The sequence below is a fragment of the Lygodium microphyllum genome, chromosome 24 (assembly GCF_053477565.2).
Source record: "Lygodium microphyllum isolate KBCC chromosome 24, Lygodium_microphyllum_v1.1.10, whole genome shotgun sequence".
Taxonomy (NCBI): Eukaryota; Viridiplantae; Streptophyta; class Polypodiopsida; order Schizaeales; family Lygodiaceae; genus Lygodium; species Lygodium microphyllum.
In genome coordinates, this window is record NC_141158.1 from 116,480,530 (window position 1) to 116,499,247 (window position 18,718).

At 41.1% G+C, this 18,718-nt stretch overlaps 1 protein-coding gene across 2 annotated transcripts in view; it reads left to right on the plus strand.

The window, feature by feature from the left end:
- LOC148015548 (Nucleotide/sugar transporter family protein) overlaps window positions 1-10,250 on the plus strand; it is a 31,435-nt gene extending 21,185 nt beyond the window's left edge. Inside the window, exons 4-8 of one of the 2 annotated variants that reach the window (XM_087665078.1) lie at window positions 8,699-8,925; window positions 9,012-9,105; window positions 9,273-9,439; window positions 9,517-9,687; window positions 9,770-10,250. In XM_087665078.1, the coding sequence (XP_087521204.1) occupies window positions 8,699-8,925; window positions 9,012-9,105; window positions 9,273-9,439; window positions 9,517-9,687; window positions 9,770-10,061 (951 nt within the window). In that variant the 3' untranslated portion in view covers window positions 10,062-10,250. The remainder of the gene's footprint in view (window positions 1-8,698; window positions 8,926-9,011; window positions 9,106-9,272; window positions 9,440-9,516; window positions 9,688-9,769) is intronic. The other variant, XM_087665080.1, reaches the window with a different exon arrangement.
- Window positions 10,251-18,718: the final 8,468 nt, after the last annotated feature.

Genomic DNA, 18,718 nt, shown 5'->3' on the forward strand with positions numbered 1-18,718 from the left:
GATTTCGGTGCCCTGAAAAAATAATCTGACTGGCCAATAATTAAATTGGCTAGGCAACTTCCCTTCACGAGTGTCTCTGTGCTATCTTTGACTATCAGATTGGCGTTAGGTACCATTAAACGCCACTTCTCTAGTGTCACTAACTGACACTTATGGCCAAATGGATGACCTAGGCCAACAATTGGCACCAGATACCACCAAGTACCTGTGCGGCATAACTTATAGCCCTTTGACATCCCGTGATTTTTTCGGGTCCCGGGCTCGTAAATTTACTTTAACCCCAGTTGCACCTCACGTGTAACATTTACTTAATCATGTGATTAAAAATTAATCCACATGTTAAGTGAGGTTTCAAAAATACCTGTCTTCATGACATTAGGTCTAAGATAGACTAAACCCCTAACTCAATTGAAGTTAGATGAATCTAGAACTGACTATATGTAGTGACACAACTTGTTAACTTAGTTGTGTTCACACTACAAACCAATTGACTAAAACATTGGACACTGCTCATAGAATTAGGAAATTCTAACAGGATGGACCAACAAGATGCTATTTAAATGTAAGGTGTTCATTTGGAGAATATTGGTGGGGGCCTTCCCCTTGCATCAACTCTTCACTGTAGGGGTATTTTTAATGGGAATTGTTGCTCTTCAGCGTAGGGCTATATCTAATGGGAATTGTTTTTTTTGTACCACTATGGTTGAGTCTCCCTGTCACAAGTTTATCTCTTGTCCCTTTGCTCCAAAGATTTGGAGGGCCCTCCTCTCAGACATTTGGCATGTTGTGGTGGGGACTAGGATGCACCCTCTTGATTGGGTATTTGGTAAAGCTAAATATCATGATTCGGTGCAACCTTATGGCATCCAACGTCATCTTGCGAAGCTTATGGGACTTCTTTAGTGGCAGCTTGATATTATACAACATGCTGATATCTTGACAAGAGAGGACTTAGTTTCTTGGCATTGGACGGTCTCCTCTGCGACCTTACCCTGACTTTTGCACTCTTGTATTTTCTTTTGTACTATGAATCTTTTGATATATTGTATTCCTATTATGTAAGGATAGGCTAATCTTAGAGTTTAGTTTTGCCTTTTCTTCTTTAGTTTTCCAATTGACTATTCCTTTTTGGCACCCAAAGTGGAATGTACAAATGATAATTGATGTACTTGATTTGTTGTTTAGTTAGTTTTGGCCTCCACAGGACATTAATATAACTTTCTTTCTTTATTTTTTTCTTTCTCTCTCCTCCATGGAGTTCCATTTGCTTTAGCTGCTAGTCTTCATTCAGAGCTCTGTCACCTAATAGTGGTATTAGAACAAAGGATTTGTTCTCGGTCAACGAGGCTTCAATTGCCATTGAAGAAGAAGACAGAGGAAGAGGAAGGTGTTGCCGCATGTGTTCTTAGCATTGCAAGCAAAGTTGAGGCAGTTGCCGAGCAGCTGTGCCATGTCTAAGAGCAGCCCAGCTGCTGCTTGCCTATCCTATTGAGCATTGCCTACCTGTCCTGTCCAGTGCCGTGTGCTTTATACATTTGCTGCCTCATGCAGCTCCACCAGTTGCCTTTACTAGGCACGACCATACTGTTGACCTCTGCCCCCTATCCACCCATTGCAACCATCCAACGTGTTGCCTCCATCCGCCATCCTTGTCGGATCCAGCCCTTTCAAGTGTCATTATCTTTAGTTTGCTGTTTCATCATCATTGACTTGCTGCCCATTGACCTGCTGACATGTCACCTTGCAGTCTAGAAGGTTGATGGCCTGTCATCCACCCAATAGTGGTATTAGAGCCCAAAAAATTTCGTCACAGAAATTCGGGGCTTTTCAAATCAAAGGCTACTGCCTTCAAATTGGAGACTTTGGCTACACATTGATAGTTAGTGTGGTTCTTTGCCTATGCCATTGGTCATGAAAATGACCTGTGAAGCATCCAATGCTTGGTGGTATTGTTCGCAAGCAAATTGACATCAATTGTAGTTTGTGACATCCTTGACCTTAACATTGAGGGGGGATTTATTTCCCATACAAAAATGGAAAAACATCTCAAAACATTTTATAGAAAAGTTAAAAGTAAAAAATTATCAAAATATTTTATTAAAAAGTGAAAATAGAAAAAGTTATGAAATTAGACACTGGCCATGTGCACACGTGTACAAAGACCTTTCCATGAGATATATATTAAATAATTGTCTGGGGTACTCTACTTGAATTTTAATTCCAAATGATTTCTACTTTTTTGTTTAATTTCCTTTCTTTTGATTCTCAAAAGAGTTCTCTCTTTCAAGGGGATTTGTAACCAGTTCCCATTAGCTCTGAGTTGAGCCTGAGAGCCACACTTACGTTTGTACCTTTGCTCCTGTGCATTGTGCTGTTGAGCCACGATTGCTTTTGATTGGTCTCTGAGCCATACACATGCACCTGTGAATTAATACCAACTATAAGTTCCTGAGCTTGTTAGTAGAGAATGCCATGTTCCACTTCAGTTACAAATATCTTTCTATTTGTATACCTCCTTTTCGAATCTTTTGTACGGGATTAGACATTGTCTCTTTTGAGGTAAGACTTTCCATTTCTTTTTTTAAATATTTCATAGTAGGACAAATGCCCAAAAATCTCCTGTAAAAGTACTTGTGTGCATCCATTCTTCATCCATTGATCCATCACTGCGACAGCTCTCCGTCGTCATTACCACCAACACCCCATCGTCCTTCTTCATACTCCTTTGCCATCGGCTTCCTTCTTGCCCCTTGGAGTTGCCACCCTGCTCACTGGAGCTGCAGCCTGCCACCCACCTGCCAATGTGGCTGCCTCAGCTGCCACTGCTGCCAGCTATCTCCTGCTGCTCTCTGCCAGTGGTGTTGCCTGCTGCTGTACTGTCCTGGCCAGAGAAGGCATTTCTATGTCCTGAAACCCTGCAAATGCCTTGGGACAGTGGAAGGTGCTTCCATTGGAGGCTGCCTGTAACAACTGGTAGAGATTGTACCCCTTACTATGGCATCGTGCTGCAAGAGCATCATCCACTTGCTGCATTGTCCCTGCTTATTTGTTCTTCCATCCATCAAAAGTGGTGATGGTAACTGTCGTCTAAGAGCTTGTTGTCCTCCTGAGTATGAAAGGGCTGAGGTTGTTTACCCTTCACATTTAGGGTAGTGCTCCGCATTATTTGTCACCAACTCTCACAAATGCTCGGAGGCTGGCTTTCTTCATTGGTCAGCTCCTAGTTTAGACAAGGCAAAATACCAGTTATGGGAATGCTTGGCTCTCATTGAACAAGCAGACCCTGTTCAGGGTGTGTATGTGTGTCCTGTCAGCAACTCTCTCTCTCTCTGTGGCCTTGAAAGCAAACGCCAATTTCAAAGAAAAGATTGATGAGCTTCACATAGTCAATTCAGAAATTGGCCCTTAAGAAATTGGGTACCTCCAAGATCATCAACAAATGGAGTCTTGTAAATTACAGTTTGGAGCAACTGAATTGTAGGAAAATGCATCCAATATTCTATATGGGCTTCTTTTTAACACCATCAACTAGGCTCATTTGTTGCACCAGATGGCTAGAGGTAGAGTTGGTGGATAATACTCACATAGTTAAAACAGATTCTCCTGCACATGACAGACGGGGCACTTGCAAGAGGGACTTCTAGAATCTACAACTACACTACTAATTTGTGGCGAGGTGAAGTGGAAGTGGCAAGGATGTGGCAGGCCTGCCCTCTGTCGACTTGGGGATAACAACAGTCCAATATTGTCCGATTGATAAGCGCCCCAGAGAATCTGGCCAGATTCCACATCACAGCTGCCAGCATGATCAGGGGCAGCAGCAAGGATCAAATGAGAGTCAGACTGCTGTTATGGCAGGACCAACCTGGTGCATTGTATCCTCGGCACTTTCAGTCTCCTGCATTTGCATGATTGCGTTGTATCCTGTTGTCATAGGTTGCTATTTACAGAAGCCCCCTATAAAGAAAATACCCTAACACAAAAGCATAAACAGAAGCCATACGACAGAGCACACACTGATAAAAGAATACAGTTAGGGTTAGGGTTAGGGTAACTTAGAGACAATGAACACAGTTAATAAATGAAGTGATATGAGTGCTAATAATACGATGCTCATGCAGCAAACACACTATGCAGTGAATGAATACTGAACCTCGAACTCCTGTATCTCAAGGATCAGGGCAGGGGTAATGAGCTGGAGAGTGTGTCGTACTCTGAACGGATCCTGAATTGCAGCAAGGCAGTCTCCGGATGTCGAACACCAGCAAACGCAGCAGTGAGAAGCTGGATCTGATGGAGACAGCAGCGAGGAGAGAGAAAGACTAAAAACGTAGGCAGCAAGTGAGAGAAAGACTAAAAACGTAGGCAGCAGGTGAGAGAAAGACTAAAAAATGCAGGCAGGACAGGTTGCAGGAGAGAGAAAGACTAAAAACGCAGGCAGGACAGCTTGCAGGAGAGAAACTGCAGCAACTGCAGTAGGAGAGAGAAAATTGTTAGGTGGTGAGTGGGCCTCTGCAGTAACCTCGTCAGGAGGCAACTTACAGATGTGAACGAGACTCGCATCGGATGTCTCTACGTAGACGATATGAACCTCTGCAGACCAGTCAGACAAGCCCTCTGGAGTTGAGAACGTTGTCGATTGAGATGGCTGTGCGGTGGCAGTGTAAGTCTGACCTTTAAAGTGCTCCTTGCCATCACCTTACCTCCCTTGCTGGGGGTTGCTCGACTGAGGGGCAAGGGTCTGAGACTTAGGTTTTGGTACTGTGCCTCATGCCTTTGATCGACACTCGTCGTCAAAATGGCCAACCTTTTTACAATGTTGACAATACCTATTCTTTTTAGGTACATTCTGCCACCTTGGTTTAGGGAGTTTGCTTGAGAATCCCCAGATTGATTTAGCTTTTGAGTTTGATTTTGATTTTGAGTGGAGGTTTGGTTTGGTTTGCCCTTCCCTTGTTGCCCTTTCTGAGAATGAGCAAGAAGAGCCCCCTTTGAAGAGGAATTCATATGAAACTGATCGAACAACCGTGCGTAACGTAACAACTGACACTCAAATTCATAGATGTAGGCATGGTAGGCTTTGAAACTATTCCTTCCATAAAATTGAAGTATTTCTTGGGGAGTTTATTGAGGAATAATGTGACCTGATCATCAAAGGACTTGGGAGTCACGGTAGTGGAGAATTCAGCGAGGAGACGTTGATACTCAGCCAACTTGACTTGCAAGTCATCCCGGTCAATGATTTTGAAAAGCTGAAGCTCATGGTTAAGATTAATACGACAAGTCCTATCCCGAGCTGCATAGCGGTCAGTCAAGTGTGCCCATCACTTTGACGCTAAGTCAAAATGCTGAAGCTGAGAATGAAACTCAGGCAATAAGCCTTGTATCAGCTCGACAATAGCAGAGGCATTCCTAGCCTTCCATGAGTGGACGACCTTGTATGGAACAAATGCGGGATCAGGTTGGGGTTCCAACCCCTGCACAAGATCCCATAGGTTCTGTGAGTCAAGGATATGTCTCATCAAATTCAACCAAGTAGTAAAGTTTGACCCGTTCAAACGAGTCTTGTCATTAAATGCATTCTTCGCAAAAGATGAGCTAGAACCATGAGGTGTCGGGTAGGTGGTGTAAGATGATGGAGGTGGGTGTGTCTGATAAGAGAAAAAGGAAGGGGGAAGAGATAGGTAGGCAGAAGGAGGTTGTGAGTGTCCAATGAGTGCCGATTGATACGGAGGCATTGGAACAGAAATGTTTCCATAAGGTGGCGGTGTAGGTGGAGACATTGGGATACAGTAGCCTTGTCCAAAGTGAGGCTGGGACACAGCAGGATGACCAGAAGATCCACTAGGCAATGCCATGGAGGCAAACTGTGGAGGCAACTGATTCACACTCGGGAGAGACAGTGGGATATCTAGGTTGCAATGATCCCGAAAGTGTAGGTAGGTGGAACACCACCCGACTGAGAGAAGGATGAGATCCTAAAGGATCTGCCTATGTTTCCATAACCCCCTGAAGTGATGTGCGGTGCAACATGAGGTGTTTGAAATGGAAATGTAAATGGTGTAAATGGAAGTGGTGAAGCAGTGGAAGAATGTGATGGGATAGGTGGGTTTTGCAAGTAAGGTGTATGAGGTGCAGATTTTTTTTTGTTTATTTTTATCATTTAAAGACTGAAAATGAAACTGTGAAGATGATGATGCACCATGTAATGAAGTGAAAGGAACACCAAATTCATTCTGATTATGTGAAGTAGACGGAAAAGAAGGAAGGGCAGAAGAAGAGATACCTGACTTTTTCTTATAATCCCCGCGACATGTGTTAATATACAAGAATTGGTCCTCAAGAGGACCTTTTCCATAGTCAACAGACTGGACTCTTTCTTCCACATGATCTCTACCAGTATATTGCAAAATAGAAGAGGTAAAAGAAGGCAGCACAAAAGACGAATCAAAAGTACCTTGCACCGGAGAGGACGGAAGAGTCTGAAAAAAATGGAAAATACTCCGGATCTTGCTCTCCAAGAGGGGGGCTCATCCCTGATGGAGGTCTCAACGGTCCTCCAACATCACCAGACTTACGCGCAACATCTGAAGAGTGAAAATCATGCATACCTTCATTTAGAAGCTTTTCTTGAAGGGCAATCCTTTGGTCGAGCTCCTCAATCTTCTTTCGTCGATAGGCTATGATCGGTTTATATTCTTCAGAGGTCAGCTTACCTATCTTTTCTTCATGTACTCTGATGTTTCTTCCACCATTGTCGGAACTTTGTGGACCGAGCTAATCGGCCCACTCTTGCTCGGTTCTCTGCATAGGCTGTTTTGGAGACAGAATCGGTGTTGATGTGTTCGAAGTCATTTGAATCTATCATTGTTTTTGCCTCTTACAAAGAGCTCTCAGATCAAAAGCCTAGGTTTCTCAGAGAGTACCAAGCTTTGATACCATGTAAAGAAAATACCCTAACATAGAAGCATAAACAGAAACCATACGACTGATAAAACACAGTTAGGGTTAGGGTTAGGGTAACTTAGAGACAATGAACACAGTTAATAAATGAAATGATATGACTACTAATAATACGATGCTCATGCAGCAAACACACTATGTAGTGAATGAATACTGAACCTCGAACTCCTGTATCTCAAGGATAAGGGCAAGGGTAATGACCTGGAGAGTGTGTTGTACTCTGAACGGATCCCGAATTGCAGCAAGGCAGCCTTCGGATGTCGAACACCAGCAAACGCAGCAGTGAGAAGCTAGATCTGATGCAAACAACAATGAGGAGAGAGAAAGACTAAAAACGCAGGCAGCAGGTGAAAGAAAGACTAAAAACGCAGGCAAGGCAGGTTGCAGGAGAGAGAAAGACTAAAAATGCAGGTAGGACAGCCTGCAGGAGAGAGAAAAACTGCAGCGCCTGCAGTAGGAGAGAGAAAACTGTCAGGGTGGCAGCCGGGGCCTGCAAACGCAGCAGTTTGTTGATGTGGCAGGCTATACGACAGCAGTGCAGATGATCAGCAGTCAGTCGCCATGCAGAAACAGCAGCAATCAGCGTGTGGAGGGTTGGAAACAGGCGCCAGACTATAGAGAATAGTGATGGACAGCAAGGGCTGAGATGTCCTTCACGAACGAGGTGTGGGCAGCAAGCTGATAACACTTGAAACCTGCAAAAACGAGATTGGGGGAAGAGTGGAGGGCTGGCTACCAATTTATAGAAAATTAGGGTTCTAGATCCTCTCCCACTTAACTCTCTCGATCCGCTCCCCGTTTTAGGCTTTTGGCTAAAATAAGCCTAAAATAAGCATATTTTGGGGCTGTTTAAGTGGCTAAGAGCAATTCTTAGCACAACACCCCCTGCCTTGTGGATAGTAATTCTGCCTAGTGTATTAGCAATGATTCATTGAATTTCACTCCCTTCATAAGCTTGGACTCTCATGTGGTTCTATATTATTGGACAAAGTGTTGCAAAAGAGGCAAAAAGAGCAAGCTTTCATTTCAATTCTGCTCTTCCCAACTCATGATGTTTCACCCAAACTATCGGAAGAGTTTGTATGGGATGGTCGAAAGCTTGGTGTTAAGTTTCACAATGTTATTTCGTCAATGATAGAGAAGGTGCCTAAACGGACCATGTATATACCGAACTCCATGATTTGCAAGCAGTGAATGTTCAATTCTTCTCGTGCCTCTCAGTGAAACTCTGCAGGCATTTCTCTTAATTGGGATCCAAATTGAAAGTTGGTTGGTGGTTGTTGAGTTATATCGCAGCTGGGGTGAACTGAAAGTGGGTTTGATCCAAGATTCCAACCACCATAGTACTAAAACATGTTCTAGATCATAAGAAGCTTGTGTGCACCTACATGAGAGCTTTATTGGTAGACTTAAGAATGTAGGACATTTGGCTGTAAAGGCATTTGCTTGTATTGATATAAATGTGCTATGGCCATTATGATAATCTCTACCTGTCATATTGTTTTCAGCAGAATAATTCTTCTTTTTAGTGAGGAGCTAATAATGTATGGTGTTTGATTGTAAAGCCACTAAATTCATCCGCTTATAAATCTAGGGGCAGCTGTAAAAAGCCATGCATAGACAATATAAACATGCTTTGCCATTGTTGATAATCTATATATCTAAACATTTTCAATTCTCTTTTTTTACTGAGGTGTGGTGGACACTACTGACTGTATGGTTCACTGATGCGTAGCTCATCTTGTATTTGCAGCTTTTGGGGAAGGTAGGATTCAACTATCCGATAGCGCTTACGATTGCCCATTATGTCGTGAGCTGGATTCTGATGGCTTTGCTCAATGCATTTTCTTTGCTTCCTGCAGCACCTCCATCAAAGACAACACCATTTACTTCTCTTATAGCTCTTGGTGTGGTTATGTCATTTGCTAGTGGTCTTGCCAATGTGAGCCTGAAGTACAATAGGTAACAGGCGATAACCTTTTTGATCTCTCAATTGGGTTTCATTATTTTGGGAAATCACACTCAGTATGGTTTGAATCATTCTTCAGTGTAGGTTTTTACCAAATGGCCAAAATTGCAGTCACCCCTACAATTGTGGCAACAGAATGGGTGCTTTTTGGAAAACGAGTTTCTTTTCAGAAGGTATTCCTATTAGTCTCCTAGAAAGTCATTTGTCCCCGTCATGCCCATCTTTCTGTGTTTGTTTTTTCCTTGGGTGTAAGATGTGTACATACATATGCGGGTAGTATTAGACATAGCCATTTCCAGTCTCTGAATTTTGGCTGTGGATGCATGTGTGGTATCTACAGGCCCTTGCTTTAGGAGTAGTTTCTATGGGAGTGGCCGTTGCCACTGTGACAGACCTGCAGTTCAATATTTTTGGTGCATTGGTTGCCCTTGCTTGGATTATTCCTAGTGCTGCTAACAAGATCCTATGGTCCAACTTGCAGCAGCACGACAACTGGACAGCACTTGCGTAAGCTACACATGGTTCATTTTCTTTGCGTATCCCAGCAAAGTTAACTGGCCACTAATATATGCCTTGATTGTCAGGCTCATGTGGAGAACCACTCCAATCACAGTGTTGGGTCTCATAGCCCTGATGCCATGCTTAGATCCACCTGGTCTACTTTCCTTCAACTGGGACTTTCGTAATACCTTTGCCATACTTGTCTCTGCTGTTTTTGGTTTCTTGTTGCAATGGTCTGGAGCTCTAGCGCTTGGGTAAGTAAGAATGTCTCAAGTATCTGCATTGAATATATTGCTTTGAAGCTGTACATATACTGATCATGTGCCACATTTCCAGCGCAACGTCTGCAACTACCCATGTCGTGCTTGGCCAGTTCAAGACGTGTGTAATTCTTCTTGGTGGCTTCCTTATCTTTCATTCAAACCCTGGTCCCAAAAGCCTATTTGGAGCAATGATGGCATTAAGTGGGATGGCCATGTATACATTCTTGAACATTCAAGAAGGAAATGAAGCGTTTGCAAAGCAGAGCCTCCTTAAGCAAGGCAATTATGCTAACTCAAAACCCCATAAGTCGAACAGATCTTTTATAGATGGCACTGACACAAAAGAAGTCTCAGACTCAGTCTGAGTGTATTTTCATGAAGTCAGTCTAAGATCGAGTCTCAGCTTCCACCAATTTTCTGGCAGTGGTACCTCAACCACAACACAAAAATCAGAATAGCTTTATATCTTAATTGTAATTGATAGAGCTGCAAATTGAATGCTAATGACCTGAAATAGCATTGGTAATTCAACATGAAAGTGAGTTTCTCAATAACATGATGGCTCGTATCACCTTCTTGACCTTTTGTGGTGTTTGGATTTTTTGCTGACTCTGCGTGACATCTCTGTTTCATTGAGGCAAATATAATGAATTATGATACTTCCACTTTTTTGATACATTCTCATTAAGGCTCCAAGCTCCAAGTCTGTCTTTTTGTAAAAGAGTAAGTAAAAGAGCTTACGATGCATGTGTATGTATATTCAAACTGCGGTATGCCAACAAGTAAGGTAGCTTGCTGAGGAAATTTCCATGAACATTTATAATGTCCTAAACTCCATCTCTGATTGATAGAGAAGGGGTACTGAAGTCTGAAAAGCTTAGCCTTTTGAGTAGAGAATTAGCCCGACTTGGTGGTCAGCCTTCTTAGTAGATTTTGCAAAGTTATTTAGTAGATACGAAAAAGGAATCAATCTATTACACTATAGCTTGAATTCTTGGCTCTCTAGGACTTGGTGGTCAGCCTTCTTAATAGATTTTGCAAAGTTATTTAGTAGATACGAAAAAGGAATCAATCTATTACACTATAGCTTGAATTCTTGGCTCTCTAGGACTTGGTGGTCAGCCTTCTTAGTAGATTTTGCAAAGTTATTTAGTAGATACGAAAAAGGAATCAATCTATTACACTATAGCTTGAATTCTTGGCTCTGTTTATTTCAAGGTTCCTTTAGACGACTGCATGAGAATCTAGAGCGGAGTTTGACATGATGACATTGTGAGTGCACATTGTATGTCTATTGTTTTCAACTGTGAGGAATGAAACTTCATGCTTGAGGACCATGTGTAAGCCTACCTAGTGGGTGGTGGAAGTAAGTCTCTTACCCATTTGGAGAAGCCAAATTGTCCTTTACATTTAAGCCTCTCTAGGAGATGTTTGGTCAAGGTAATGCTGGTTTACGGTCTATTGGTCACATGGCTACTTTTCCTTGCCATAGTTAAATCATATAGAAGAGAGGCAGTTTGCCACTTGCGTTGCCATCGTCCTTGTTATTTTCATGCTAGGTTACTTGACATCCATATTGCTACTTTTATGAGGGAGAAAGATGAAAAGTTGGGTCATAATGTTGACATTGATAGAAACATGGCATGCTGATTGCCAATGTCAATACCTTATGTCGTGACCTTGAAAAGCTCAATAGGCAACCAAAACTCATAACTTGATTACATTAGAGGTGTGTAGTTCTCATTAGAGGATGTGCATTAAGGGCTTGATGTAAACTTGACTTGACCCAAATGGTGAAGGGTTTTATGAGACATCAAAGTAAAACTCATTCTTTTAATGGTAGCTTAATTCTCTTTAGTTCTTGTGCCACTTCTTTTTGTCCTTATGCATGGCACATACGTTAGAATGTTATTGATTCCCAAATGAAGTCCATGCCAACTTAAAACACAAGCTATCTACCCTACTTTAAACACAAGCCTACTAATTGGTCTTTGGTACCATTTATACTTCAAGGAACTTGGATTGACCTCTTTTAAAAATCCAATCTAGGAGCCGGATACATTGAGACACCAAATTTGTCTTATCTATCTTTGGGCACTACATCTTTATTTTTCAAAAGGATACATTATTGGCGGGCAGTTTGAGCTTAGCTTTGGCTAGGAGTCCTTTTGACATCTTGGCTAGGAGATGGCAATAATGCCTTGGAGGCATGACCACCATGTGTTGGAGAGCTTAGATATTGCAATATCATCTCACGGTTAGCTTTGCCAAAATGAGCAACCATTAGTCTAGGGGTTTAGTGGTAGCTTGCGAGGGTAGACAACTCCTACGAGTCGATGTCCAAGATAGGCATGGCATTTCTTTTGTGGGAACTTGTCGGGATGGGTCATTTTATTGAGTGAGGGTTAGGTTGATCCCTTCTCAAGTCTCGGGTTACTTAGGCCCCTAAACAAGATGCTTGATGCCTATCCTCACTAGTTTAATGCTGGTCTCCCTAGAGCTATGAATCAAAGGTGGTGGAAATAAGCAACATAATTAGATGAAATCAAAGGCTTAAGGGTTTGCTCATGTGATAGCATTTGCATGACCTAGTCGTGGATACCTGACTCTCAAAACAAAACAAAATTAAGGTTGTTTTAGAGTCTAGTATTGACTAGTACCATCATTATTATGTAGACAGGTTCTTGATGCGTTTTAAATGTCTTAGAGCTTGGTATTAACTAGTATCATCATTATCATGTAGAGGGGTTTTTGATGTGTTTCAAATGTTTGGGAGCCTTGAGGGCTTTAACATTGATAGCTATGCTAATGCTTCTTCATGAATTCTAAGCGAGTCGAACAATTGGTTGATCTTCCTTGTTGCCTAGAGTCCCATGCATTTTGAAGATTGATATTTATTGATTCGATGGTGATGAATTGATGCCAAGAGGCATATTCCACGGTGGATTCCGTGAGGTTTTACGGTGGATTCCGTAAACTTAGATGACCGGGGCTCATACACAAAGAGGATTGCGAGAAGTTGATGGGGACGCCTATCCTTTTCGGGCGTTTCATTAATTTAGTGTGTACATGGGTGATTCCATAGCGGGTGATTCCGCAAAATGCATATTAAATTAATAAACGTTTATGAGTTTAGAGTGCGCACTCGTAATAAATTAAGGTTAGGATTTATTTCTAACCAGTTGATTTATTTATGTAGCTGAAGACTGCTAGGTATTCACTTTTGTCGGTTTAATTGTGTTATTTTACTAACGATTGTGAATGCTTCAGTTGATGTGTAGAGATAGTAGCAGTGGCGGAGGAAAGCATTGGAGTCTAGCGGGTTTTCGATCTTTGGACTATATTTTGATAGGCGCCACGCCTATATTTTGTTATGTCTATAGAGACATCGATTATTTATTATTATTTTGTATGCGCTTATGTACCTGGGTATGTTATGGACATTGAGATTGGGCGTGCCAGACTCTTTGGGCACCGTCCATTAGCTTTATTTTCCTATTTTTGGTAGAAAGCAAACTCAAAAGCTAAAAGCTTGTCATATTTTTGTAATTGGGCTATTTTTGAGCAAAAAGATTGGAAATATACATTAAATACATGCTTTGTGAAGCGCTCACACAAGGCATGGGGGAGATTCAACCCAATTTGTCTCTTGTCTCATGTCGTGCTTGCTTTCACATTGGTTTTTGTGCTAAAAAGTAGAGTGCTTTGTTCTTGGGGACCTTTGGGAATTCACTACGTGAGCTACCTGCATCCGATCTGCGCACCAGTGGTATCAGAGCGGAGCAGAGATCAAGGGCTTCCAATCGCTACCAATCTCGGGCGAAGGCGGAGCTCCAGGAACAAACGGCCTCTACAGTCAATCTCGTCGCGAACCGTCGATACAGGCAGACTTCTGGCGATCAAGAACCCCTGTTTCCACTCTCAGATCGCGAAGGACCACTCTCTGTCGGCGGAGGACCACTCCCTCAACTCCATGAACAAGTCGTGATGAACAGTGAGAAATTTCTTATCTTCTTCATTAACAAAGCTTAAGTACAAAGCTTAAGAACTTAAGAGAAGCTTGATTAGCAACAAATCGTCAAGTCGTGATCAAGAGGAGGACCCCCGAAATTTTTGGCGGAATCAAAAACGGCCCCCCCCCCCCCCACGATTGAAAAAACGGCGGCCTATTTCTCCATTACTTAAGCTTATTAAGCTTAAGCTTAACTAATTAAGCTTAAGTTACCTCTATACTCTGCAAGTCAGTGAAGGCAGATAAGTCTGCAAACTCTCGGTCACGCACTCCAGAAGACAAGTTTCGCAAGTCGACACTAATCAAGTCCTGCAAGTCGGCTAAGTCCAGCAAGTCAACAACCCTGCAAGTCTGTTAAGTCTGCAACTCTGCAAGTCAGACTAAATCAGAACTGACTAACGCTTGAAACTCCTAGAAGACTTGTTCGTTTGCAAAAACTCTGAACTGGAAAGTTGTTCGCAGCAAGCTGTTTTACCTATCTGCAACTTCGTTGAAGTACTTTCAGCAAACGGAGACAGAAATATTTCAGAATTTCTGAAAATTGAAGAAGAAAATACCCAAAAATACATAGCCTTGTAACCCCAAATTTGAGCTACGCTCATCCCGCTAACTGATTTTGAGTGAGAAAGGTTTGTTGAGTTTTACAGGATGACTACCCCACATATGGATGATCCTATGGCTGAAGACGACCTACCCGAGCCTACCATGGAACAAAAGCTGGATCTTATCATGCTACAATTGGACGAAGAGCGAAGAGCTAGGCAAGCCTTGCAAGCGCAATTGACAAAGCTACAAGGAGCGTCCACTGATAAAGAAGAACCTCAAGCTGAAGATCTGATTCGCCGTACCATCGACGCCACTCTTGAAGCACAAACCATTCGCAAGGAATCCAAGATAAGTAAACGAAGTTTCAAGTTTCGCACTTTCAATGGCATAAGAGAAGGAAAGACTGTTTTATCATTCATTAGCCAGTTTGATGACTATTTCCATGAGGAAATTTATCCTGAGAAAGATAAAATCAAGTGTGTTACTAACCATCTGATAGATAGAGCATCACTTTGGTGGACTGTCGTCCGCAAGAGCATAGAATGTCCTGCTACATGGGAAGATTTCAAGAAGAAGTTTATGCGAAATTTTCTTCCACCGCAATTTCATGAGAAGGCAATCAAGCAATGGGATTTACTTCAACAACGTGATCGTGAGCCTATACCACAGTATACAGAGCGTTTTTGGAATGCACTTCTACAGCTACGCATGCTTGAAGACGTACCAGAGACGACCCATAAGCGGAAGTACATGTCTGGACTTCTTGGACATTACTACGCTGAGGTGAATATGTTCAAGCCTGCTACCCTTGAAGATGCTATCTCCTTAGCTCACGACACTGAAGATAAGTTACGTGGAAGAGATCGACGACCACAGCCATTCCAAGCAAACGGTAATTATGGATCTAAACAATTCAATTCAAATTTCAGAAGGTTTAATCCAGGTCGTTTTTCATCACCATCTTTCCGCAAGAATTGGCCTAAACCACCTGCATTACCATCCACTGTCAATCCAAATCCTAAGCCTATCCAACAAGCAAATCCAAATATACCCAGACTCCCAGCCATTGCAAATAATGTGACCAAAGCCAAGCCCATCGTATGCTACAAGTGTCACCAGCCAGGCCATCTCGCAGCAAATTGTCATTCAAAGAAGCCATCAGCACATATCAACTACCTTGGAGCTATGGACGAAGACGAGCATGAGGATATGCCGGACTTCACTGAAGAAGAAGATGATCCTACTACTACTTCCGACACTTTACCAGGTATGCCTACTTTACATTCATTGTTGACTATGAAATGTATGGTGCATGGAAAAGAAAGAACTGTATTGCATGATGACGGTAGTACGCATGACTTTATTTCAGCAAAATTGGTAAATGAATTGAAATTGCATACAGTACCTACGCACTATCGCATAAAAGCTGCATTTTTAGGCACTAGGTACAATGGCACACAAGAAGTTCAAAATTTAGAAATTCAAATTGGTCCATATATTGAAAGAAGAAATTTCTTAGTTGTCCCATTACAGTCTAGCGACATTATTCTAGGAATGCCATGGAGACACCAGCATAATCCCAATATAGATTATTCCACACACACAATGAATATTAATTTTCAAGGAAAATCTATTACATTATTTGGTATGCATGCATCTCATATGTTTCCACTGCTTTCGCATACCCAAGCAAAACGTGCACTACGCAAGAATACTAAATCATATCTCATTTGGGTGAATGAATTGCACGCAAAAGAAACTCATATGCACCCTAGGCATAAGGAATTTCTTGCATATTTTAAGGATTGTTTTGCAGAAGACCTACCACCAGGTTTACCTCCATCACGTCCAGAAGACCATAAGATTGACCTAATACCTGGCACACAACCACCTTGCAAAGCCCCATATAGGCACAATCAAATAGAGCAAAAAGAAATCCAGACTCAAGTAGAAGAATTACTAAATAGAGGTTTAATTCGACCTAGCAGTTTTCCATTCGGTGCACCTGTGCTCTTAGTCAAGAAAAAGAATAATACTTATCGGATGTGTATTGACTACCGAGCATTAAACAAGATCACTGTAAAGAATAGGTATCCTATACCTAGAGTTGATGACCTTATGGACAAACTGCAAGGATCTTCTATATTTAGTAAAATTGATCTTAAATCTGGATATCATCAGGTGAGGCTAGATAGATCCGATATATTTAAGACTGCATTCAGGACACAGTTTGGCCATTACGAATTCTTAGTTATGCCATTCGGATTAACTAATGCACCTGTCACTTTCAGTAGAATGATGAACCGTATTTTTCTAAAATATCAATATTGTGTGATTGTTTTCTTTGATGATATTTTAGTGTTCAGTCAAAGTGAAAAAGAGCATTATGAGCATTTATCATTAGTTTTTCAATTACTGAAAGAAAATCAATTGTTTGCAAATCCTGACAAGAGTGAATTCTTTAAGACAGAAATAGAATATCTAGGTCATATTGTATCAGAAGAAGGAATAAAAGTTGATCCTAAGAAAATTGACGCAATATTGCATTGGCCTATTCCTAAAAATGTACATGAATTACGCTCATTCCTTGGTCTTGCTAGTTTCTATAGGAAGTTTGTACGTAATTTCTCATTACTTGCTTTACCACTGACCAAACTTCTTAAGAAAGGCATTGTTTATCAATGGACTGAAAACCAGCAGAAATCCTTTGATTTACTTAAACGTGCATTGACCAATGCCCCTGTCCTACAATTGCCTGACTTTAATAGACCATTCTTTTTAGTTGTGACCGATGCTAGCGGATCAGGAATAGGAGCCGTGTTAATGTAAGATAACCATCCAATAGCATATTCTAGTTCTAAGCTGAAACCCTCTGAGCTTAAATATTCCACTTATGACAAGGAACTCTTAGCAGTTGTCCAAGCATTGAAACAATGGAAGCATTATTTAATGGGTTCAGAATTCATGATAAAGACCGATCAGCAAAGCATTAGACATCTACTTAGCCAACCCCAAATTTCTGACCGTCATATCAAATGGGCTTCATTCATTCAAAGTTTCCATCCTATCATTCAATACCAACCTGGAAAAGAAAATGTAGTTGCTGATGCATTGAGTAGAAGACCTGCAATTCATAACATTTCTATCATATCTTTTGATTCTTTAATTGCTATGAAAGACACATATCACCAGGATATTACTTTTCGTTTTGATTGGCAAAAATTAGTTCAAAATAATTTCATTCCTGTTGATTCATTGTCATATAATGATGGATTCATGTTCTTTGAAAAGAGACTGTGTGTTACTATTCCATTCCGATCTTTTGTTTTGAATGAAATTCATTGTCCCCCATATCAAGGTCATAGAGGTATCATTTCTACATTACGCATGTTAACTGAAGATTTTTATTGGCCGCATATGGATGCAGATGTGTCTAATTTTGTTTCTGAATGTCTGATTTGTCAAAGAATAAAGAGACATCATGGTAAACAGTATGGGTTATTAATGCCTTTATCTATTCCATCTAAACCTTGGGAACATATATCTATGGATTTCATTACTGGCTTACCAAATACTAAATCTAACCATGACATGATTTGGACAATTGTAGATAGATTTAGTAAGCAAGCATATTTCATTGCATGTAAGAAAACTTTAACAGCATCACAAGCAGCACAGTTATTTTTGAAAACTATTTTTACTAACCATGGATTGCCGAAAGTGATTATTTCAGATAGAGATTCTAGATTTTGTAATAATTTCTGGATTACACTGTTTGCAAATCTAGGCACAAAGATTGATTTCTCATCTGCATTTCATCCAGAAACAAATGGACAAACAGAAGCCACAAATAGCACTATTTTAGATCTTTTACGTGCATACACTATCTCTAAACCTCAAACATGGGATACTCATTTGCATTTATTACAGTTTGCTTACAATAATACACCTCACACATCTACAAAGAAAGCACCTTTTGAAGTTATTTATGGACATAGATTATCTACACCTATTGCATCTTTGTCTAATAGAATACAAAGTGCCGATGATATTGCTGTTATGCATAACACTATTTTTGATGAAGTAAAAGATATGATTGCTAAAGCCCAACAATCATATACCAAACAAGCCAACAAGAAAAGACAAGCCATGAATTTCAAAGTAGATGATTATGTTTGGCTTAGAATAGAAAAGCGTAGACTGCAAAGTGTAGATAGACATCCAGTTGTCAAATTAGCCCCTAGATTCTACGGACCATTTAGAATCATTCATAAGATTAATGACAATGCATTCAAGTTAGAACTGCCATCTCATTGGAAAATTCATAATACCTTTCATATTAGTTTGTTGAGACCATTTAGAGGACAATTACCTATCCACCCTGTCTATGAAAACCCACCTTTACTAGAAGAAGAGACTGAAATACTTGAACCAGAAGCCATCATAGACACTGACTACATGACC